Source organism: Choloepus didactylus, chromosome 10, assembly GCF_015220235.1.
Source record: "Choloepus didactylus isolate mChoDid1 chromosome 10, mChoDid1.pri, whole genome shotgun sequence".
Taxonomy (NCBI): Eukaryota; Metazoa; Chordata; class Mammalia; order Pilosa; family Megalonychidae; genus Choloepus; species Choloepus didactylus.
The window spans coordinates 130,818,330-130,842,443 of record NC_051316.1 but is presented as its reverse complement, the minus strand read 5'-3'; the positions used below and the strand labels follow the sequence as shown (position 1 = coordinate 130,842,443).

Here is a 24,114-nt window from a genome sequence, read left to right as displayed (position 1 = left end):
TATGTTGGAGCACTCACCCAAGCATTTGGAGAGGAAACAGCTGCCAAAAAGGCACTTAGGAAGGGTTAGGCTCCCGCTCTCTCAAGCCCCAAGGATGCAACGTTGTTCTGTAAATGACTCTCAGACTTTGAAATCTAATGGAGTTTGTCCTGCAGGTTTTGGGAACTGTTTTGGTCCTGTTAACCCTGTTTTCCTTACTGTTTCTCCTTATGGCAATGGAAATGTTTATCCTATGAATGTCCCTCCTTTGTATATTGGAAGCACACAACTTATTCTAAGTCCACAGATCCAAGCTAAAGGAAAAGTATGCCTTAGGACTGACCACGCCTATATTTGATTTTGATGGGATTTTGTACTTAACTTTTGTTACTGAAATGGTTTAAGTTTTTGTGATATTGTGATGGAATGAATGTATTTTGTATTTGGAAAGATAATGTCATTTTGGGGTCCAGGGGGTGGAATGTACCGGTTTGAATGTATTGTGTCCCCCAAATGCCATTATCTTTGTGGTCTTGTGGGACAGACGTTTTGGTGCTGGTTAGATTTGCTTGGAATGTGCCCCACCCAGCTGTGGGTGGTGACTTTGGTGGGATACTCCCATGGAGGTGTGACCCCACCCATTCAGGGTGGGCCTTGATCAGGGGAGCCATATAAAACATGCTGACTCAGAGAGACTGAACGGAGTGCAGCTGTGAGTGACGTTTTGAAGAGGAGCAAGCTTGCTAGAGAGGAACGTCCTGGGAGAAAGCCATTTTGAAACCAGAACTTTGGAGCAGACACCAGCCACGTGCCTTCCCAGCTAACAGAGGTTTTCCGGACGCCATTGGCCATCCTCCAGTGAAGGTACCCGATTGCTGATGTGTTACCTTGGACACTTATGGCCTTAAGACTGTAACTGTGTAGTGAAATAAACCCCCATTTTATAAAAGCCTACCCATCTCTGGTGTTTTGCATTCTGCAGCATTAGCAAACTAGAACATAGTAAAATCACACTCTCCTTCCTTTAACTTGTAACTAATAACTATAGATGTAGAATTTTTGGCTAATTTAATATTTATGTTATGTCTTTTGAAACAGTCATTGATTTTTTAAAAATTGAGTGCCACTCTGTGATTGTGAAAGAAAAATGGGACACTGAATATATCTTAATTTAGTCAAAGGGGCCATTGCAAGAAGGAAAAAGGGTGAGAGAGTCCCTTACGGACACACTTGTTCAGGAATTCTTCATGATGAACTGGGCCCTAAAAGGGCGTGGCAGCCTAACTCCATCAAGGCCTTTGGGTCTCAGCCCCTGGCCCCCCGTAAACCGAAGGCAGCCCCACGCGTTTCACAGACACCTCTCGGCCTCGCTGTGCAGGGATGGCCAATGTTCCTTACCGTCTTGGTGTTTTGCTCTATACTCGGGATACTGGCTGAGCCTGAGCTTTCTCCCACAATGGTGAGTAAGCCCAGCCCCTTGTCTAACTGAACCTCCAGCTCTCGGGGCTGCTCCGCGGTTTCTCCCCAAACCATGAGCCGAGAGCCATTGCCCCTCCCGGCTTCACCACCCGAGCCCCGAGAGGCGCCGACTCCGTCCCCACCGTGGTGACACCCCAGTCGTGTCTCCTCTGACCCCTGGAGCTTCTGAACTTGCCAAGAAATGTCTATGGACAGCTCACCTCCCTGCTGCACTGTAGGCTGCGTGGAGCACAATTATGTTTCTTAATTTCCAGCACCAGGCAGACTGCTTTTGCCCTGGAGCTTGGGCAATACGTATTTTTTAGAAATGATAAAATGCCTACAGCTTTCTAATGACCTTAACACCTCTCTTCGTGACAACAAAAGTAAGATCCACATTTGGCAGGGTGCCTCTGATCGTGAACTGAACTGAATGAGGGGGTCACACGCAAGCACCTCACAAGAAACACACCACTATTTGACGAGTGAGATGACAAATGCTAATTTTTTTTCTTTCTATATAACACTGCTGTTTTTTTGTGTATTTTTTCCCTCGACTAGAGTCTGGGTGTATTTCCCCATTAAAAAATTTCATTTTGTGCCTCCAAAAGTATTTCCACATTTTCTACAATATATAGATAATAACATCACTGTGTCATTACACTAAATAATCATCCTTTTATTCTTTATCCTGCATTGGCAGAATTGGATGATTCCAAATTGCAAGGAGAAAAAACTTCTCCAGGAAGGGTATACATTTTTATATCTCTAGAAAATGGAGCATTTGAAGATGTCGTGTGTTCATGAAGAATTGCTGGGATTTGCTTCATCGTCCGTAAATTCTCTGGCATACTCATAAACGCCTTTCTGCGTGCTGTGCTATTTTCACATACTTAATCTCTGGAGGGGGGTGCAGCATGAGGTCCCAGCTATATTCTGGTGATAACACCTTTGTGGGTTTATTGAGGAAGAAATACTTGTTTAGGTGGTTTTCATATGTAGTGTTGAGCTTATATTTGCTGTCGTGAATAACTCCCTTTACATACTCTTCGATGAATATTAGCACCTTGTGGGGTGTACCACCCAAAATCGAGCCATCGTAGTAGAAATCTCCCTGGTCAAAGGGGATGCAGGCTGCTGAGTGAGGTCTCCTCTCGTACAGGTAGTTCCTGGTATTTTTAAAGTACCACCAAGCGTGGAGCAGGGCCACAGACTCGCCCAGAGTCTCCACCCCAAAGTCGCTCTGGAAGATCTGGCTCACGGTCATGCTGAAGAGGAAGGCCACCTCGGTCTGGATGTGCTGTATTATGTGTTCTCCCAAGTTCGTCATGCGCACGAGGTTGGGGTCGGACCACCAGCTCTCGGGGCTTATTGTGTAGACTTTGAACGCGCGAAGAGGGTCGGGCTCCACGGCAGGCAGCTTGACGGAGGTGTCCGCCATGACGTAGACGATGACGTTGTAGCCCATCATGAAGTGCTCGTTAGCAGAGCGAACAAACGCGTCCACGTACTCGTCTGCAAACCTGCGAAGCACACACAGAAAGGAAGATGTTGATTTTGCAGAACACTGTCGCTAGAAGGCATGCTAAACGCACAGCCTAACACGGGCAGCACGGGCACCGAGGCTGGAGAATGGGCACACGGCATTGAGTGCACTGGTCGGAGGACGAGAATGTGGTGAGCCAAGGCCTGAGGGGAGCTGCAGCGTTTCTGAACAGCTGTTGCAACACTAAATGGATATCAGCAAAAAGATTCATGACTAGTGTGAGGGACCCAGGGTGGAGAAAATAACCACTGCAAAATCTGCACGCACAACAGCTGGACTGACGATAATAAATCATGATTATTGATTGCCAGTGGATCTTTGGAAGTAGAGAGCCCCCAGGTGCTCTCTCACCCACATTTTTCCAAAACGAAGAAGGGGAAAGCCTGGCAGCACCTACCTGCCGGCAGCAAAGACAGCCAAGCCCACGGTGAGGTTCTGCCTTTGGTAGTATTTTCCCAGCACCTGCCTGTTGTACGTTCCCTCCCATATGACGGGGGCCAGCCAGTCTGTCATCGTGGTGACATCGGGGCGTTTTCTGTTGGACAAACAGGAACCAAATTAAGCAGGTGCCACCTGATGACGAGCCGCAGCTGTGGCCCGAGCAGACCGAGCCAAGCCCAGAGGGTGCGGACGTGAGGCAGGCACTGCGTTTGGAGCCCGAAACAGCCCACTGAGCCCTCCGGCCAGCACCGCACTTGGCCATTTTTCTCGCGAGAAACCACAGTGCAGAAGGGGTTGTGTCACTGCCCAGTGACACGTGCTCCATGCAGAGCCAGGACGTGCGCCCAGGAGGGCCACAGCACACGCTCCCACCTGTGCAGCCCAGGGCCGCTTTCTTTGAGCTCAGACCGCGGCTTACACTTGGGCAGCCCCGCGTCTGACCACGTCTCTGACCGTGGCCGAGAGCAGGTGCCGTGACCTCAGCACCACCGCCTGCCCTTGTGCTCTTTAGTTTCCCTCCCTCCTCTTTCCCTAGTCGGTGAAGGATTCGCCCCATGCACCGTGCTTTAAGCCCAAACAGGAAGAAAGACATTAGATTTGCAGAATTCCAAATATGCAAAACTGGTTCAGCATTTGAAAATTAATCAGTGTAATCCACCAACACAAGGCACTAATGAAAAATCATACAACCGTGTCAATGGACACAGAAAAAGTGTTGCACAAAGTCCAACATCCATCTGTGATAACAATCCTCAGAAAGCTTGGAATAGAGACGGCTTACCTCAAGGTGTTATTGCTAAAGAGAATCGACAAAAAACTACAGCTACCTCATGCTTGGTGATGAAAGATTGAAAGATTTCCCCCTAAGATCAGGAACAAGTCAAGGAAGCCTGCTGTCGCCACTGTTAGTCAACACCGTACCGGATGTTCCAGCAGGGCGATTAGGCAAGAGAAAGAAACAAAAGGCGTATGTATTGGAAAGGAAGAAGCAAAACGGTCCTAGCTGCAGGTGACATTTTCTATATAGAAAAACCTAAGGAATCTACTAAAAGCAAACCTTTCTAGAACAAATAAGTGGATTCAGCAAGGCTGCAGGGTTCAAGATTAATGCACAAAATATCTCTGATCTCTGTACACTAGTAATGATCATGCAGAAACCAAAATTAAAGTGCAAGTCTATTTACGATCACCTCAAAGAAAATGAAGTACTTAGGTGTACAACTAGCAAAACAAGTACAGCTCTAGATGCTATTAATCAATAAAAATAACGGATGAAATAAATCAAAGGAAACCTAAATAAATGGAGAAACATGCCATGCTTGTGGTTGGAAGACTCAACATAGTAAAGTCGGTTTTCCCCAAGTTGTCCTCTAAGATTCCTGCAATTCCTACCAAAATTCAGCAAGATCTTTTGTAAACATGGGCAGGCTCACTCTGAAACTGATATGGAAATGCCCAGGCTTTGGCATGCTTCCACGTATGTAACAGTCATTCTAGAATAACAGAACTGTGGAGATGGAGAAGAGACGGGATCGTGGGTGGTGGTGGGTGGGTGTGACCGCAAAGGGGTGGCACAACGGAGATCTTCGTGGTGCTGGAAGAGACCTGTGTCTTGGCGGAAGTGTGACTACACAACCCTACACATGTGAGGAGGTGGTGTACAACTGTGCACACGCATTGCACCGGTGTCAACTTCCTGGCTTAGATTTTGTACTGTAGTTACACAAGATGTAACTATGGGCACTTCCTGTACTATCTTTGCAACTTCTGAAGAATCCACAATTATTTCAAAATACACTTGGGACCAGACCCAGAGGAGGCTCCCAGGAATGTACTAGCTGGATGGATGGAGGGATGGATATTGGCTGTTTGTAGGACTTTCCCCACCATCAGTCATGGGGGCTGACTGTGGGAAAACTGTGGCTCCGTGGGGACGCCTGGACCAGCCGGGGCTCTCCAGAGAGAAGCAGCAGGAGGTGTGTTTATTATAAGAAACAGCTCTTGGGACTGTAGTGCTAGATATCCAAACTCTGCAGGGCAGACTGCAGGCTGGAAACCCGGATAAAGGTGCAGTTGGAGCCCTTGGTCCAAATTCCCCGGGGGCAGCGGCCGGCTAGAGATTCCAGCAAGAGCCGATGCTGAAGTTCAGGCACAAATTATCCTTCTGACCCTGAAGCCCTCGGCTCTGGCTTCCAGATCTCCACATGATCAGAGGGGACAACCCCGCTTAGCCGAGAACCCTCTTGTCTGGGATTGTGGCTGCAAATTACATTATAAAACTCCCGGCCAGAACCAGGCAGCCAGTGCCTCATGTCACGCAGCCGTGGATGCATGGAACCGACCACCGCAGTGTCCAGCCCCATAGAACACCGGCCTTTACCGCCGCGCCTCGTGGGGACAATTCCAGGATTTATCCCCCCGCGGCAGCAGGCTCGCTTCCTGGGCCGGGACACCCCGGACGGGCATCACGTGACAGGTAAATACTGGGCAGGATGTTCTTCTATGTGAAGATTTCCAGAAGGAGCGAGACGGGGCGTCCAAGTGGAAGCTGTTCAGGCCACGTGCAAACCCAGAATTGGGGGCCGCTGAGCTGGGCTGGGACCCCCACGTTGGCTGGAGACCCCCACCCTCCAAGAGAGGCCCCCCCTGCCTGCCCCGTCCTCGCTTCTGTGGACACGGAGCCCCCCACGCTCTTCGATGCTACGCTGTGTCTGCTGCCCCTCGGCCGGGTGGCCCGGGACCACCTGTGCACCGTCCGCCCGCCCAGCCACGAGGGCAGAGGGGGTGGGGTGGGCTCCGCTCTACCTGGGCCGCGTTGGCAGAGCCTGCAGTGCCCACCCCTCGCCCCCCAGATGCCAGTGAGCCCCCTGCAGGGCCCCAGCAGCCCCTCCCTCCACATCTGGGGTCCACAGCTTTCCAGGCTCTGGGTGCAAGGTGACTGTGGGCAGGAAGGGAAGGGATGGTTTGGGACACAGTTAGAGGGACATTTCCTCCTGGCCCTTCATGCTCTTAGCAACAACTCACTAGTGCGTATTTTAAACAGAGACTAGAAAGGGCCGTTGGGAATGGAGACCCTCTCCTTGCTCAGGGCAAGCAGCACGGAAGCCCCTCTCTCAGATGGGACCCCGGGCCCAGGTAGAGGCCCTCTCACCTGAGACCCGGGGGACCCTCTCTGGGTCTCGGAGGGTGGTTCTCCAGCAGGAGAGCTCTCCGGGCTGAGCAGGGCCCTCGTCCGCCGCCCCCACCCAGGGTCCCTCCACGGGGCCTCGGGAACCTGCCGTCCAGCTGAGCCGTTCCTGGGGGTCCCGGGGCTCTCCTCCCACCTGCCCAGCCCAGGCCAGGTGCCGCCCCACTGGGCACAGCTCCCCGGGTCTGTGTCAGACCCAAAGCCCGGGGGGAAGGCAGCCGGGCTCGGAGCCGGGGCGCGGTGGGCCGGCTGTGTCCTGGGTCGTGGTGGGCTCTCACGCCGATGTGACGACCGAACCTTCTTCCCGCCGTCACCCGCGGGCTCTGGGGACCACCGTCGTGTCCAGACCTGCCTTAGGTGGCCTCCAGGGCGCCTCCACCTGGGTGGTCCCGAGGGGGTTCCCACATGGCCCGAGCCCACCGGGCAGGTGCAGCTGAAGGGACGGCGCCGAGGGGTGCCCCAAGGTGAAGGGGGACGGGGAAGAGCAGGGCGACCCTGCCGGGCTCAGGCTCCCACGGGGCCAGGGGCAGCCCCACCCCAGCCCTCCAGGCGCCCACTCGGATCGGAGCACAGGGCCCTGCTGTCCCCTCGCTGCAGTGGACAGGTCCCCAAGCAGGGCCAGCGTCTCCCCACACCGGCGACAGAGCCTGAGGGTGGCCGTGTCTGCGGAGGGCAGAGGCCGTCCCTCCCCACTCTCCAGCCCCCCACCCCCCAGCACAGTGTCTCCCGGGCCTGGCGTCTGCAGGCAAATCCAGCAGCAACGTCTTCGTTCCGTGTCCTCCTTCAGTGGCCGGGAGGGCGGCGGATGCGGAGATGATCCAGGCTCCCGGTCCAGCCCCCTGGTCAGCGGAAGGGCCCCGGGGCAGACACTCCAGGCCCTGGGGACACATTTCCAGGGGAGGGGCTGTCGTGTCGGCCCCGCGCCCTCTGCCTGCCTGACGCCGCGTGCTGGGCCGGGTGGCCGAGGGCATGTATCCTGCACGCACCACCCTGGGATCCTGCCCCCGGACCCCACTCACCCCCAGGTCCCCGGAGCTCAGAGAGGACCCATGGCCTCCCCACCCGGCTCCGGGAGGTCCCAGGACACTTGCTAAGTGCACAGGGCGGGCAGTGGTGCACGGAGCTGGGCCCGACCACCCTCTTGGTCCAGGTGCGGCACCTTCCAGGCAGGGACCTGCGGGGCAGGACAGCTGTCACCGCTGCTGCCGGTTGCTCCTCAGGTGTCAGGAATGACTGCCTGGTCTGACCAACATGACGGTCAGTGACACTGAGAGCAGAGCCGAGAGCACGGCAAGCCCTGGGAAGCTGGGGCCGTTCCATCAGCCAGTGGGGAGCCCGGGCCGAGTCAGGGGGCCACAGAGGTGCAGGCCCCGGACGGGGCGGGGGAGCCTGAGGGCTGCCGTCAGGCCCCGGGGAAAGAGTCCTTCCTTCCAGAATGTCAGAGGGAGGGACAGTCTGGGGTGAGCCCCTCACTGGTAGCCCCGTATCCCAGAGCTGAGGAACATGTCGGGACGGACAGAGCCTAGTGTCCTACTTTGGGGACGGAAGTGGCTGAAGATGTTAGAGAAGTTTGCTGGGACTCAGAGAGCTGTGGGGGCTTCGGGGGGCACGTGGAGGGCCATTGGGGCCCCGTGGTGCAAGGGCCAGCTCACAGCCCAGGCAGTCTGGCCTCCCCAGGGGACAGGAGGCCGCCAGGTCCAGCCCGTCCCCCACCTCTGGGCCTCTTTCTGACCTCCCGGCAGGATGTTAGTGATTAGCCCTTGGACTCGGGACAGCTCGGATTCCAACCCACTTTTTCTCCTCTTTGCAGAGTGAGGATGGGGTGTGTGCAAGACCAAGAACTGAAGTTGTTCGGAAGCCTCATCCTGTATTTTGGGACCCCGAGGAGAACGACACGGACTTGTGGAAGGTGAGTCCACATCCTGGTTTGACATCTATAGAGGAAACGCAAGCTGGTGTTGCCTTCCTATTGGACACCACGCTGGGAAGCCACTGCTAAACTGGGGTGCAGGCACGGGGGGCCTGCCCTGGTCAGCCCTGCTGTCATGGCATCCCCTGGTCAGTGGCACCACAGACAGCGTGTGGGCAAGTGGTGCCTTGACCGTGGGCCCCGCTTCTGTCCTGGTTCTCCCTGCACCCCAGACCCCCTCATCGCTCGCCCTCTTGCCCTTCCAACAGGTTCCAGGGTCTGGAAACCTGACCCTCCAGATGCCACAGCTTGGGGTGGGATCTGGGGCCTGAGGTGACAAGCTGGTCCCTGCAGCTGGGACATGCCCAAGCTGACAATGGCCTGGGTGTGTCCCCAGCTGAGAGGACAGTGGCCTGGGGTGGTGCACGTGGGCAGTGGCCGTGTCGCGCTCCTTCACGGGCCTGGTCAGGTTGGGTCATGTTCTACTCTCGGGATAGGACCAGTGTTTCCAGCAGCGACAGGCCGTCCATATGGGCTCCTCCTTCAAGCTTTCGGGGCCCAGGGTGGGGAAGCTCGGGGAGCCCTCAGCCTCCTTTCATTTTGGTGGAGGTGAGATTTGCCTGCAGTGGAGTGCACCGCTCCCCAGCGTGCAGGCTGAGGCCTCTGACGAATGCAGACACCCGGCAATCCACGCCCAGCCTGACCCAGATCCTGCCCCTCATTCTAGAAGCTTCCCTCCTGCCACTCCCTCCTGTGCCTGCCCACATCAGCAGCCGCTTTACAATTTCTGGCATCAGAAAACATTGAGAACTTTCTGGAACTGCTAGGCAGAGGTGTCTCAGCCTTAGGAGCTCCAGGCCTGCACTAGGAGAAAACTGGCATCCAGGACCTGTGCCACATGGGGTTACCCAGAGTCGGGGTGCCTCTGTGTTGAGTCCCAGGGCTTTGTGCATCATTTGACTTTGTCTCCTTGGGCCTCGTGCCAGTCACGCATCCACCCACCCAAGAGGCCCGTGCGGGACGCACAGGGAGCCTTCCATCCGGAACAGGGCGCCAGGGGCAGGGCCTCCCATGAGGCGAGGGCTCCTGCCGAAGGTCATGGGTGGTCCCCATGGCGCTGGGTGGCACCGTCCTCACCCTGAACCCTCATGGGCAGCACTCCGGGGATCCGGGGCTGCCCCTCCTGGACACCGATTCAAAACGCCCAAACAGAATATTAGCAGATTCATCCATAGTGAGATGTTCGTATTTCAAATCTCTAGAGAAATGGGGTTGGGGCATTGAGTCTCAACTGGTGGAGAAGGAAGGCCTAATCCTCCCTCACACAGAAACCCGGGTCTCAGACGGGTAGATGGACCAAGATAAGACAAAACAAACAGCAAAGACCAAACCAAACCGATTCCACACTGTTACACAATTAGAGGACAATGCAGATGAATGTTTTATATTCCTGAAGGTGGAAAGGACTTTCTGGGAAGGACTCAGAGGCTGGACAAGAAACATCAATAGTTTGGACCACTTGAAAATAAGGAAGAGCAAAAAGAAAGTGGGGGGGGGGGGACTTCTAAGGCTCAAAATAACCACAAAAGGTAAAAGACTGTGACCGACTAGAGGAAGCAATTGGGAGTTGTGGTCACTAGGCCATGTCTACGCTGTATTTATCTCCATCTCTATCTGTCTCTAAACATCTTCCTCCCTATCCTCCTCCATCTCCTCTAATTTCTGTATCTCGTCTCATCTGTATCCAGGGTGGGCTGCAAACCTGGCCAAGCACCCCCTGCCTCTCCGCACACTCTGTAGCATGCCTTTGCCCCTCCTCCCCTCGGGAGGTGGGTCCAGCTCCCCCTCTTACACCGGGAGTGCCTCGTGACTTGCTTCAGCCAAGAAAAAGCAGCAGAAGTGACATCAGGCCCTGGGGGGCTCGCCTCCTCTGCAATTCCCCTGGGGGTCCTGCCAAGAGGCCACGAGAACCAGCCAGGAGCCCCTGGCGATGGAGGTGACAGCCCGATGGTGGCACCCATGTATCTGGTATCTGAGCAAAGACATGCAAGGGCCCGGCCAGCAGAAGGGCTGACCAGCCGAGCCCAGTGCAGCTCGCCACAGGATGGCATGTTAGTTATTTTCCAGGGCTGCTCCAGCAAATACCCTGAAACAGGTCGGGTTAAACAATGGGAACTTATTTGCTCATGATTTAATGCCAGGAAAAGTCCAAATCAAGGTGTCATCGAGGCGATGCTTTCTTCCCACAGGCGAGCGTCTCAGCTCCTAGCTTGCCAGGTGCAGGGCACATGGCGGCGTCTCCCGATCTCTCCCTCCTCTGCCAGGTTCTGCGGATTTTCAGCTTCTTGCTTCCTGTTCTTTCCATCCGGCATCAGAACTCAACTGGCCAATTTCTCCGCCACTTCGAAACAAGGATCCCCTTTCCTCTAATACCACATTCGTCGTTTCCTTCTAAGGCCTCATTGGAAGTACATTTAGTGTCCATATTTCTACCAATAGCAGCTTCAAAGCCACCTAGGCCTTTTCTTGATTCTAGCTCACAACTCCTCCAGCCCCTATCCAAGCCCCAGTTCCAAAGCCGTTTCCATGTGGGTGTTTGCCAGAGCAGCACCAACTGGTGCCAAAATCTGTATTAGTCAAAGTTTTCTAGGGAAACAAAACCAATAGGAGGTCTATACATATATTGTAAATATTATGAGATTTTTTTAAATAGGAATTGGCTCACTCGACTGTGGGGATGGGCAAGTCCAAATTCCACAGGGCAGGCCACAGGCTGGGAACTCCGATGAAGGTCTTCAATCAGCTCCCCAGGAGGAGCTGGCCAGCTGGAGGAGAGACAGAAACACTCCCTTCCAACTGCTGCGGTCATCACTTCTCCGTTAAGGCCTTCAGCTGATGGGATGAGATGCTCGCAGGGCTGACGGCCATCTCCTCAGCTGATTGTGGATGTCATCGGCCATGGACACAGTCAACTGACTGATGAGTTCAGTCCACAAAGTGTCCTCACAGGCACAATCAGGCCAGAGCTTGCTTGACCAAGCAACTGGACACCATCACCCGGCCAAGTGGACACATGAACCTCACCTGATGGTGAGCTAAGCAAACGATATTGCTCTAAGTCCCTAGGTGTTGGGTGGTTGTGCAACTCCCATTGATCTATTTATCTACGACAAACAATTGACGCCCATAATTTATAATTGGTCTGAGTTTCTGTTTGGGGTGATGCAAAAGTTTAGGTTATGGATGCTCGTAGTGGTAGCACAACATCGTGGATGTAATTAATGCCACAGAATTATATATTTGAATGTGGTTAAATTCAAGGAGCATATTTGGCTACATAAATATGTTACTACAATAAAACTAAAAAAAAAACATAAAACTGTGCAACACAAACAGTGAACCCTAATGTAAACCATAAACAATCGTTAATAGGATTATTATAAGAGCAGTGTTTCAACAATTGTAGCAAAGTTACCACACTAATGCAAAAATAGGGAAAATTGCGTATGTGAGGTAGGTATAAGGGAGCTCTGTATTTTCTGCATGATTTTTCTGTAAAACTACAACTTCTTTAATTAAAATTTTTTTAAACAAACAAAAAAGCAAAAATCAAATGCACAGTGTAGGCAGCTTTTCCTGAACTGATGACACAGTGTGTTATGAATGACAGGTTACAATTACTCTAATTCTGTACGCTTGATGTCCCTTAAAAAATATACATGTGAAAAAGGAGTTCCCAGAAGATGAAATACAAATATTTGAAAAGACACTTAAACTCAATAATAATTACATAAATGCAAAATGAACTGAGATATTTTAACCAACAGGTTTGCCAAGAATAAAAGACATGATAATACCTTAGTTTACCCACTGGAGGTCAGAAAATAAAATGGTGCAATTATTAAAGGCAAATTAGCACCTAAATTCAAACCTCAAATGTCTATGTCATTTGACCTAATGACTCCAGTTTAGGGATTTAACCCATATGACAGTGAACAAAAGATAGTCATTGATAGATTACGTGCAATGCTGCTAAAACCAGAAACAATCCAAAACAATAGAGAATTGGTTAAATAAGTTATGATAATCAACCATAAGATAGAATTCTATGTCACCACTAAAAAGGATGAGGGTCCCCTGCGTGTTGGTGACAAATCATTAGTGGCATTTTTAAGCTGCTTGGTTCCTCTTTAACCAAATAAACCAGGAAGGTCAGACCAGATAGAGCCTGCTGCTTTCTCATTAGCACCCCGAATTGCCTGGTTCTTGATAAATAGACCCTGCGTTTGTATATATGAGCCCTAAAAATAGAAACCTCAACTTCCAAAAGCTCCCAGGATGGCTGCAATTTGGTGATGGCAGTAAAAACAAAACAAAAAAACTACCACTTCAAATTGAGTTGTGCATGCCAGAGAGAGAGAGAGAATGGAAAGTTTTGTCCTTACCTGGGATTAAACCATTCTGAGAGCTGAAGTTCTCTTGCTTGATGGTTCCTAGGTACAAAGGAAAGGCAGATTATTGCAAGTAACCCATCTCTGGTGGTCAAGCTCGTGTGTCTGCCTGGCTGGGTGCTGGTGTCCAATTGTCTGGCCAAGCAAGCACTGGCCTGATCGTACTGTGAGGGTATTTCACAGATGGACTTGCATTTATAGGTGATTGATTTTATTCACGACTGATTGCACCTGCAATCAACACAGGAGATTGCCCTTAGCAAGGAAGGGAGGTCTCATCCAATCATGTGAGGGTCGTAAAGCCAGAACCGATGATTTCAGCCGTCAGAAAGAATTTCCACCTCCACTCCAGCCAGCCAGCCCTCCTGGGGAATCCAACTTCACCTCCATCAGAGCCTCCAACCTGTGGCTGCCCTATAGAATCAGGACTCGCGGACTTGCCAATCCCCGTGGTCATGCTGGCCAATCCCTATAATAAAACTCCTAATAGTTATATATATTTACATACACAGTGATACCCTGGCGGTTCTGTTTCTCTGGAGAACGTAACACACCACTCATTCAACACAGATTTATCCAGGCCCCGTGATGTGACAGGCTCTGTTGGGTGCTGGTTCTATAATTATGAATATTTAGATCTTGTCTTCCCTTCAGGAAGCTGAAAGCGGAGGAGACAACATCAAATGGACAGCTCCAGCCCCTAGTGGTGGGTGCAGCAGGAAATGCCGGGGCTCCAGGGCAGCTTGGAAGTGGGGCCTTCAGCCGGAGCTGGGGTCAGGGAAAGCCACCCGGGGGAGAAACGCCTCGGCTGGTCCAGGGCGAGCGTGGAGTGACGGGGTCATGACCAAAGGCCTGGGGGCAAGAAGGAGCGTGGCTCTTGGAGGAGGATTTAAAAAAATAAACAGAGCAGATAGGAGAACGTAAATTCAAACAAAATGCAAATTTAATTAATTCATTTGTCAAACACGTCTGTTCCACGTTGTTGAAAAGGGGGCAAGTAGGAGTCTAGATGTTTGTTCTTCGTTTCTCATTTAAATGCAGGATTCATCTAGAGTTTTATTGTGCTTTAAGTTAACTATTCAATTGGCAAGCCTATTAGACGACTTTCCTTTCACAGTCATAGGATATTTTGTAAGTAAGAAAAATAGGAATACATTCCTTTTGAATGCTTTTAGAGGTATCATTAGCCATAGACACTTTGTTGTGAGGTTCCCCAAGACTAGATTCTGTCAAAATCCAAATTGCCCAATCTAAACCCTGCTAAAAACAAAGGTACAAATGGGGAACTTACTAAAAAGCTGTCATACATTTTGAGTCTTGGTCTTACTAGTTTCTGGGCTCCCAGGGAATGATCAATGAGTAGAAAACACCGTTGGCTGAAGTGCGTTATCCTCCTCTAAAGAAAAACACCATCCTCTACAGAGATACCTAAACCACAGCAAAAGTCAGACCCTGTGCGGTGTAAGCAGGCGATGCTGTTGAGCCAGGACAATTAGGAGATGCGCTCACACACGCACGCGCGTGCACACACACACCCATCTCCACCAATCTATGCACAATGCATAGACTATTTCAGAGCTGATACCCCAGAAGTGGAACAGTGGCTCCCTCCAGGGAACTCAGCCTTGGTTTCCTGTACCTCCTGTCTGGCCAGGGCTGCTCTCCACGCAGCGTGCAGATCACGCAGACGGCAAAGATTCAGGCGGAGGGGCCTCTTCCCACGTGGTTGGCAAAACGCAGGATGCCCCGTTAAACTTGATTTTCAGAGAAGCAAGGAATCGTTTTGTAGTACATGTCCCAAATATAGCAAGGGGCATATCTGTGCTAAAAACGACTCATTGCTTATCCAAACTTAGCTAGGCGTCCTGTAGGCGTATTCGTTAAATTTGTTAGCCCTGCTAGTAAATTATTCTTTACTCTCTAGATAAATGGGAAAAAATCATTCTAGTTTTGAATTTGAGCAAAGACCTACCACAACTTGATAATAAAAATTCTAGAATTCATACCCGTTTATTTACTCATTTTTAACCAAGTAATTACCGAGCGCCTACTATCTGCCAGGCGTAATGTTAAGTTCCAGGTAGATGACAAAGCCCGTGCCTTCAGTTAGCACGTGGTCCACGGGTCCTTCCTGCTGCAGAGCACTTTAATGCTGGTGCAAAAGGCCCACTAAGCGCCACAAAACCTAGCGCGTGACTCTGCAGCCGTGGGGTAAATTCTTTCTTCCTGTTTGTATAATGTGTTTACTTTTCTTCATTTCCACTTCTTTTTAAACAAACTTTATTTTAGAACAGTTTCAGATTGACATATAAAATTGTACACATTTCCCCTATTATTAACATCTTACATTGCTACATTTGTTACAATTAATGAAATATTGATACATTAGTATTAACTGAAGTTCATACTTTGTTCATGTCTCCTTTATCAGTTCATCTGTTGATGGACACTTGGGTTGCTTCTGCTTTTTGGCTGTTGTGAACGATGCCACAATGAACCTTGGTGTACAGGTAACTGTCTGAGTCCCTGCTTTCAATTAGTTGGGGTACACAGCTAGGAGTGGGATTGCCGGGTCAGGTGGCAAGTCTATGTTTAACTTTTGAAGAACCAGGAAATTGCTTTCCACAGTGGTTGCACCATTTTCCATTCCCACCAACAATGCACAAGGGTTCCAGTGTCTCCACATTCTCACCAATGCTTGTTCTTTTCAGTATCTTATAAGGTAGTATATCTCACCGTAGTCTTAATGTACATTTCTTTAATGGCTAATGATGTTGAGCATTTTTTTTCATGTGCTTCTTGGTCATTTGAATATCTTCTTTGGATAAATGTCTATTAAAATCATTGGCCCATTTTTAATTGGGTTGTTTTGGTGTTTTTTAATGTGAGTTGAAGGAGTTCTTTATATATTCTGGATATTAAAACCTTGTCAGATATATACTTGCCAAATATTTTCTCCCATTCTGTGCGTTGCCTTTTCACTCTCTTGGTATTGTCTTTTGATGCAGAAAAGTTTCTAATTTTGATGAAATCCATTATACTTTAATATTTTTTTAATATTTTTATATATTTTCATATGTTTTTCTTTTGTTTCTTGTGCTTTTGGAGTAAAATCTAAAAATCCATTGCCTAGTACAGGTCCTGAAGATATTTTGCTATGTTTTCTTGTAAGAGTTTTATAGCATTAGCTTTTATAGTTAGATCACTGATCCATTTTGAATTATATTCTGTATATGTTGAGAATTATATTTTGTATATTCATTCTTTTGCATGTGTATTTCCAGTTGTCCCAGCACCATTTTTTGAAAAGACTATTATTTCCCCATTGGACGGACTTGGCACCCTTGTTGAAAATTAACTGGCCATAGAAGTGTGGACTACCTCTGGACTTGGAGTTTTATTCCACTGGTCTCTATCCTTATCCCCATGCCATGTTGTTTTAATTACTGTGATGTACTAAATGTTGATGTCAGTAGGTGTGGGTCCTTCAAATTCATTCTTCTTCAAGATCCTTTTGGCTATTTGGGGCACTTTATCAATTTGTGGATTAGCTTTCACATTGAATTTGTAGACTGCTTTAGGCAGCATTGACGTCTTAGCAATTTTGCATCTTCCAATCCAAGAGCACTAATTTTCTTTAATCGCTTTCAGCATTATTTTGTAGTTTTTAGTGTACAAATCTTTCAACTCTTTGGTTAAATTTATTCCTAGGTATTTTATTATTTCAGATACTTTTGTAATTGGATTGTTTCCCTGATTTCCTTTTCATATTGTTCATTTCTGGTATATAGAAACCCAACTAATGTCTATGTGTTTAACCCAATTCGTTTATTAGTTCTTTGGGTTTTTGTATAATTAGATTCATGTCATCTATGAATAGGGATAATTTGACTTTGTCCAAATCTGATGCATTTTATTTTCTTTCTCATGCTTAACTGCTCTGGTTAGAACTTCCAGGTTGAAGTTGAATAACAGTGATGACTGTTGATAAGCTTGATGGCATCCCACAGCTCCCTCAGGCTCTGCTCATTTTTCTTCATTATTTTTCCTTCTGCTCCTCATAATGAATACTTTCAATTCTCTTGTCTTCGAGTTCACTGATCCTTTCTTCTGTCCATTTGTGCCAGTTTGGATGTATGTCCCCCAAAATGCCATGCTCTTTAATGCAATCTTGTGGGGCAGACGTATTAGTGTTGATTAGGTTGGGATCCTGTGATCGAGTGTTTCCATGGAGATGTGACCCACCCAGCTGTGGGTGATGACTCTGATTGGATAATTTCCATGGAGGTGTGGCCGCACCCATTCAGCATGGGCCTTGATTAGTTTGTCAGAGCACCATATAAGCTCAGACAGAAGGAGCTCGCTGCTGCAGCTTAGGAACACATTTTGGAGATGGCCATTGAAAGTAGACTTTTGCTACTCCAGAGTTTGCCTGGGAGAAACTAGGAGAGCACCCCCAGATGCCTAGAGAGAAATGTCCTGGGAGAATACCATTTTGAAACACAACCTGGGAGCAATGGAAGAAGACGCCAGCCAAGTGCCTTCCCAGATAACAGAGGTCTTCCGGATGCCAATGGCCTAATGCCGGTGAAGGTACCCTGTTGTTGATGCCTTAACTTGGACACTTTATGGCCTTAAGACTGGTGTTTTGCCAATGTCAGCTTTAGCAAACTGGAACCATTCAAAACTGCTGTTGAAATCTGTCTGGTGAGCTTTTTCATTTCGATTTTTGTCATTTGCAGCTCCAAAAATTTCAATATTGTTGGGGTTTTTTAATAATTTCCATCTATTTTGTTCAGACAATATTTTCCTAATTGCCCTTAGTCGTTTGTATACAGATCTTGATTATACAAAAAGTTCTTTGTATATGGATTCCTTTAGTTCATTAAACATACTAAAGTCAGGTGGTTAAAGTCTTTGACTAATAGTTCCAATACATGCACTTCCTCAGTGACGGTTTCTGACAGCCTTTTTTCCCATGAATGGGCCATGCCGTCCTATTTCTTCATCTGGTTTGTAATTTTTTGTTGATAACTTTGCATTCTGAATATTATCTTGTTATAACTCTGGGAAGCTAGTTCTCTCACTTCTCTGGGATTGCCAGGATTTTTGTCATCATTGTTGAAGGCTGGAGCTGTCAATTTGTGATTTTTTCAAACTATTTTTGCTCACACATGGGGAATGGAAAGAGAAAAGAGGGAGGAAATGGGGTGCTCCCTCCTCATGGCTCCTCTGACGCTTCTGCCTGAGGGGCTCGGGACAGTGGCCGCCCTGAGAGTGCCCCAGCGACCCGAAGCAGGTGGGCAGAGCAGTGACCAGTGAGCAGAGCCCACGCCCCAGGAGCCCGAGCTGCAGCCCCCACTGCTGCCGGCCACGTGGATGGGGGTTGGGGGGTAGCGGCTGCGCGGAGGGTGAAATTCACTGATATTCACCACGGTTTACCAGCCGCCTCGCCCAGCTCGTCCCTGGCTGCTGCAAAAGGACCATGAAATTCCAGAGCTCCGAGATAGCTGATGCTGGCAGTTCCTGTGGGTTCAGGAGCTGTTTGGTGGGGAAACTGATTCCTGGGGTTTCCTTCACCACCATCTTCCAGCAATTATACGCAGGTTTTTGGTAGACATAAGATTTCAAATCTTATGTTGGGTAAATACCTGGGGGTCCAAGTGCCGTATCATACAAGACTGTTTAAGTTTGTAAGAAACTTCCCAGCTGCCTTCCAAAGTTGCTGTACATTTACGTTCTCACCAGCAATGAGAACAACCAGTAAAGTTGTTCCCTTTACATTGTATTGTCATCAACAGTTGGCATTGTCAGATTTTAGCCATCTTAATAGGTGTGTAGAGGTATTTTATTGTTTTAATTTGCAATCACCTAATAACAAATCACGTTGGTCATCTTTTTGTATGCTTACTTGCTGTCTGTATATCTTCTTTGGTTAGTTGTCCAGGTCTTTTGCCCATTTTTTAATTGGGTTATTTGATTTTTTGTCATTGATTTTAAGATTTCTTTGCAAATTTTGGATACAAGTCCTTTATCAGATGTATCTTTTGCAAAGGGTTAATTTTTAAAGGAATTACCTCTCACACTAGTCCTGCTTTTTAAATAGCATTTGGAAACATTGCATCACTTAGATGTCCGTGAGGAGTGGGCAGGGAGGAGGTAAGAATTTGAATTTTTCTATATGAAAGAATTTTAGCAGGTTAACAAATTTGCCCCCAGTACACCTAGGTTTCTAAAGCAGGTTTTCAGCCTTGTTTATGAGAGACACAAAGATGGAACTTTGAGATAGTTGAGTTTATCCCAAAGAACCACCCAGTGCTCTCCATCCCTTACCTTGCTTTGTTTTCCCTTTATGAGATATATTATATAAAATATAATATCCCTGACACTATATTTTATATTTGTTTATCATATCTCTTCTCCACCTAGCATGTGAGCTCCGTAAGGGTGGGGGTTTTGTTGGGGTCCCTGCTGTTTCCCAGCCCTAGAAAAGGGCCTGGCATCAAGAATGAGCTCAAAAACACTTGTCGAATATTTTTAAATGAAAGGACTAAAGTATTTATACTTTGCTGTGTCCCCCGAATAGAAAATGACTTCTGGCGAATGTAGAAATCATTATTAAAATCTCTGCACTAAACTCATCTCTTCCAAACATTAACGGTGATGGTTTATCAATATTTTATATTTACCTGAAATAACGCCCAAGCAACATCAGTGATAAAACAAATGAAATCAAAAACAGCTTTTTTCTTTTAGAATTCATTCTCTCCTGGGGGAAAAAGGAAAAGTAGAGTTTTAAAAGTAAAATACAACATCCTTGTCATTTTCTGACAATGGATATTTGGGACCGATCTAAGAGCCTGCTTCTAGAACGTTCAGCCTTCGGACCAGTGCAGCCCGGAGTCAGGGGGAGCTCTGGTCTGTGTGAAGGGCCCTAAGAACCTCCTTGGAGAATGTCAGGTCCCTTTGGGATGAGGCGCACAGGGTCTGCTGGGGGGTCACGTTCCAGTCCCAGCCCCGGACCCGTTTGTAAAGTAGACCTTGTTAAGGTGCCCAAACAGAATGAGAGTGGCCTTCACTCAGTACAACCCAAGTTCCTACAAGCAAAGGAAACTGGACACCCAGGGGAGTGAATCTCCCTGGCAACGTGGAATATGACTCCCGGGGAGGAATGTAGACCCGGCATCGTGGGATGGAGAACATCTTCTTGACCAAAAGGGGGATGCAAAAGGAAATGAAACAAGCTTCAGTGGCAGAGAGATTCCAAAAGGAGCCGAGAGGTCACTCTGGTGGGCACTCTTACGCACACTTTAGACAACCCTTTTTAGGTTCTAATGAATTGGGGTAGCTGGTGGTGGATACCTGAAACTATCAAACTACAACCCAGAACCCATGAATCTCGAAGACAATTGTACAATAATGTAGCTTATGAGGGGTGACAATGGGATTGGGAAAGCCATAAGGACCACACTCCCCTTTGTCTGGTTTATGGATGGATGAGTAGAAAAATGGGGGAAGAAAAAAAAAAAGGCACCCAGTGTTCTTTTTTACTTTAATTGCTCTTTTTCGCTTTAATTTTTATTCTTATTATTTGTGTGTGTGTGTGTGGTAATGAAAATGTCAAAAATTAATTTTGGTGATGAATGCACAACTATATAATGGTCCTGTAAACAATTGAATGTACGCTTTGTTTTGTGTGACTGCGTGGTATGTGAATATATCTCAATAAAATGAATAAAAAAAAAAAAATAAATTGGACACAGATGGAGAAGCCACAGGGAGCAGCCAGGGCTGGAAGTCAATGGAGCATGGAGGAGAAAAGAGAAGACACAGCCATGTGCTTTGCCATGTGACAGAAAAGCCAAACGTGGTAGCTTGAAGCTGTTATACGTACCCCAGAAAAGGCCATGATCTTTTAATCCATTCCTGTGGGTGCAGACCCGTTGTGGGTGGGACTTTTGATTAGGTTGTTCCAATTGAGATGTGACCAGCCCATTCAAGATGGGTCTTAATCCTCTTACTGGAGCCCTTTATGAGAGGATGAAAGCCATGCAGAAGCTAGAGGTGAAATTAAGAGAGGCTGAGAGATGAGGACACACCCACAGAAGTTGAGACAGGGAGCCAGAAGCTGGAAACAATGAAACCCGGAGGAAGACAGGCAGACGCCACCATGTGCCTTACTATCTGACAGTTGCCCAAGCTTGCTGGTAACCAGTCTTCAGAGAAGGTATCGTCCTGTTGATGACTTAACTTGGACATTTTCACAGCCTTAGAATTATAAACTTGTAAGCTAATAAATCCCCAGTGTAAAACCCAATCCACTTCTGATATATTGCATTTCGTCGGCTTTAGCAAAAAAACCACCAAAGAACCCCAAAGATTTCCAGCCAGAAGATGTCAAGCAGGGAGGAGGCAAACCTGCCAGCCTCTGAAACCAGGAGCCAACAGATGACTGTGGTTAAGGCACCCCATTGCAGGGTATTAGTTTTAGCAGCCAGGAAACTAGGACAGGGTCTCTGACACTTCTTTATATTCCTTTATCAAAGCCCACCTTGGCTACGTATAAGTAATTCCATAAAACTCTTCTCTGTATGGCTGTGAAAATAAAATGAGGTGCTTCTGAGGAAGTCTTCGTGAACTGGAATGTATTCTGCCCCAAATGTGAGTTTTTACTCTTTTTCCCTCACAGAGACAGGAAGACAAATCATTTATTCCAAGTCTGCAGTAGCAGAAGCCCGTGGACAGTGACTGAAGTCTACCGGAGGGCACTGAGCTCCAGGATGGGATGTTTGGCTCCAGCCAAAGTGCTGAGCTTGTGTTGGTTTCCCGATTATAAGCTGGGATGGGGTGAGCAGCGACCCCATAAAGACATGTCAGGGCCTGACCCCGTGCCATGTATGTGACCCTATTTGGAGATGGGATCTTTGAATTTGGGGTTAGTTAAGATGAAGCCCAAGTGGATCAGGTGAGCCTGAGTTCAGTACAACTCCTGTCCCAAGAAGAAGAAGGAAATTTGGGCCCAGGGAGACAGAGAGACCAAAGAAAGACGGCCACGTGCTGACCACCAGCAAATCCCAGGAGCTGGAAGGGGCCAGGAAAAGCCCTCCCCAGAGCCCTCCGAGGAAGCCCGGCCCGGCCCACACCTTGACATTGGGCTTTCAGCCTCCAGAACCGCCAGGCTTTAAGCCAGCACGTTTGTGGTGACCGTTACAGCGGCCCCTGGGGAGCCGAGTCACAGCCTGCACCGTCTTTCTCCAGGGCTCATGCCCTTGTTAGGTGTTGCAGGAAAATGGAGGCCTGTGATATTTAATTCTGAACTTATTTAATGAGAAAGAAGCCCTCCACTGCACATGTCCCTTGAGTTCCATATGTGTCCAAAACCACACTGGGGTTTCAAAGACTTCATACTGGAAGAAAAGAACCAAAATATCTCTAACAATTTTGTAGCGATTACATGTTGAAATTGTCGTTTCTGGATATGTTGGGTTAAGTAAAATAAATTATTAAAAGCAACCCACCTGTTTTTCCCCTTTTGTAACGTGGCTGCTGGAAACCTGTCACGCAGCTGTGGCTGGCGGGAGAATCCCAGTGGACAGGCCTCCTTTAGGTAACCCCGTGCCGGGTGCTGTGGGGCCCCAGCTACGGGAAATGACCTCCCTTTAAATCGAATGGGGCGAGGCAGGGTGCATCTGGCCAGACTGCCTGACCGCGCGGCCTCGAGGGCCTTGCCCCAGGGGTGACCCTATTTGGAGATGTCCATCGCTGCCCATTCTGGGGCCAACCTCAGAGCTCGGCCCTACCTCTGAGTCCACCATGAGCATCAGACTGCGGTGGGGTCCCTCCCGGGGAGCCCCTTTACCTGGGGTTAGGTGCTGAGATGTCCTGGAGGAGGTGCCTTCCCAGCACTGTATCTCGGGGTCCTTGCAGAATCCCGAGCTGACCCTTGGCCTCTGTGGGGACTCCATCTTCCGCCCGTGGTGACATCACGGACTCCCAATGACGCGAGCTCGGAAGGGGTCATAATGCACCTGCCGCGGGGTCTCTCACTGCCACCCGACAACGGGCTTTGTCCCTTTGAAAAATTAAGGGGGCTACTAAAACGTCCTTTAGCTTTCAGTTTTCTTTGTTGAAACTCCCTACTTTTTTCACGACTGACTCCTACTTACAGAGAGGTGCTTTCATGGATGTGAGTGTGTGCGCAGCTTACTTATTCCACAGAGAAAAAGCACAACCTCCTTTTCCTTCTTCATCCTCTCTTGGGCACTGCCCAATCCCCCCAGGGAAGGCGAATCCCTTCTCACGCTTTCTCAGAATGTTTTTTAAGTACTTGTGTGTCTGACTATAGGAATAACACATGCTTTCACGGTTTGACAGATGTATAAAAGCACAAAGAAGAAAATAATAATCATATACAATCCCCCTGCCTTGGTTTTCCGGCTGCCATGACAAACGCCACGCAATGGGCTGGCCTAACCACGGGGATTTATTGGCTCGGTTTCAGAGGCTGGAAGGCGGCTTTCTGCTGGGGTCGGCAGCCTTCCAGCTTCTCAGCAGTGCCTGGGTTCCAGGGCTTTCCCAGCTCATGGCCCTGTCCTCTCCTCTCTCTTCCATGTTTCCTCCAACTTTCAGCTCCAGGCTCTTCCCCGTGGCTTCTCTCTTCACGCCTCCAGCAGTAGGATTAAGGTTCACCCCCAAGCAGTTGGGACACCCCTTAACTGAAAATACCGTCCTCAAAAGGTCCCGTTTGCCACGGGCTCTCACCTACAGGAACGGGACGAAGATGAAGAGCAAGTTTTTATCTGGGGCGCACAAGTCAACCTACCATGCCCCCCTCTTGAATTAACCACCTTAAGCTGTGCACACACCTTGTTTTAATTTGCCCCTCCCTTTTACAAATAATTTTTTCTTATGGAAAAAGTAACGTATATACTTGGTAAAAAAAAATCTAATGGTGACAAGAGTTGTATAATGTCCACCAGCACCACACTTCTTTCCCCCCCCAGGAGCAGGCACCCCAACTGCCCTTGGGTTTTATCCAAGAACCATTCAGTGTGAATAGAGACATAGGTATTTTTTTAATTAAATTCAGTTTTATTGAGATACATTCACATACCATACAGTCGCCCATGGTATACAATCAACT

General features: G+C 48.6%; 1 protein-coding gene across 1 annotated transcript; it reads right to left on the bottom strand.

Moving 5' to 3' along the window:
- Positions 1–2,290: 2,290 nt before the first annotated feature.
- Positions 2,291–22,955, bottom strand: GLT6D1 (glycosyltransferase 6 domain containing 1). The gene is made up of 4 exons (XM_037850864.1): positions 22,831–22,955; positions 12,966–13,013; positions 3,381–3,518; positions 2,291–2,960 (listed from the first exon to the last, which is right to left on the bottom strand). Exons 1-4 carry the CDS (start codon positions 22,953–22,955, stop codon positions 2,291–2,293), a joined length of 981 nt encoding a protein of 326 aa, XP_037706792.1.
- Between the last annotated feature and the right edge of the window lie 1,159 nt (positions 22,956–24,114).

What these genes read in the sequence shown, in the direction of transcription:
- GLT6D1 (XM_037850864.1), bottom strand. Translation starts at nt 22,955, where the DNA reads ATGTCACCACGGGCGGAAGATGGAGTCCCCACAGAGGCCAAGGGTCAG. An exon ending in ATCTCAGCACCTAACCCCAG is followed by an intron (nt 13,014 to 22,830) that starts GTAAAGGGGCTC and finishes CTTTGTACCTAG; the next exon opens with GAACCATCAAGCAAGAGAAC. An exon ending in TCAGAATGGTTTAATCCCAG is followed by an intron (nt 3,519 to 12,965) that starts GTAAGGACAAAA and finishes TTTGTCCAACAG; the next exon opens with AAAACGCCCCGATGTCACCA.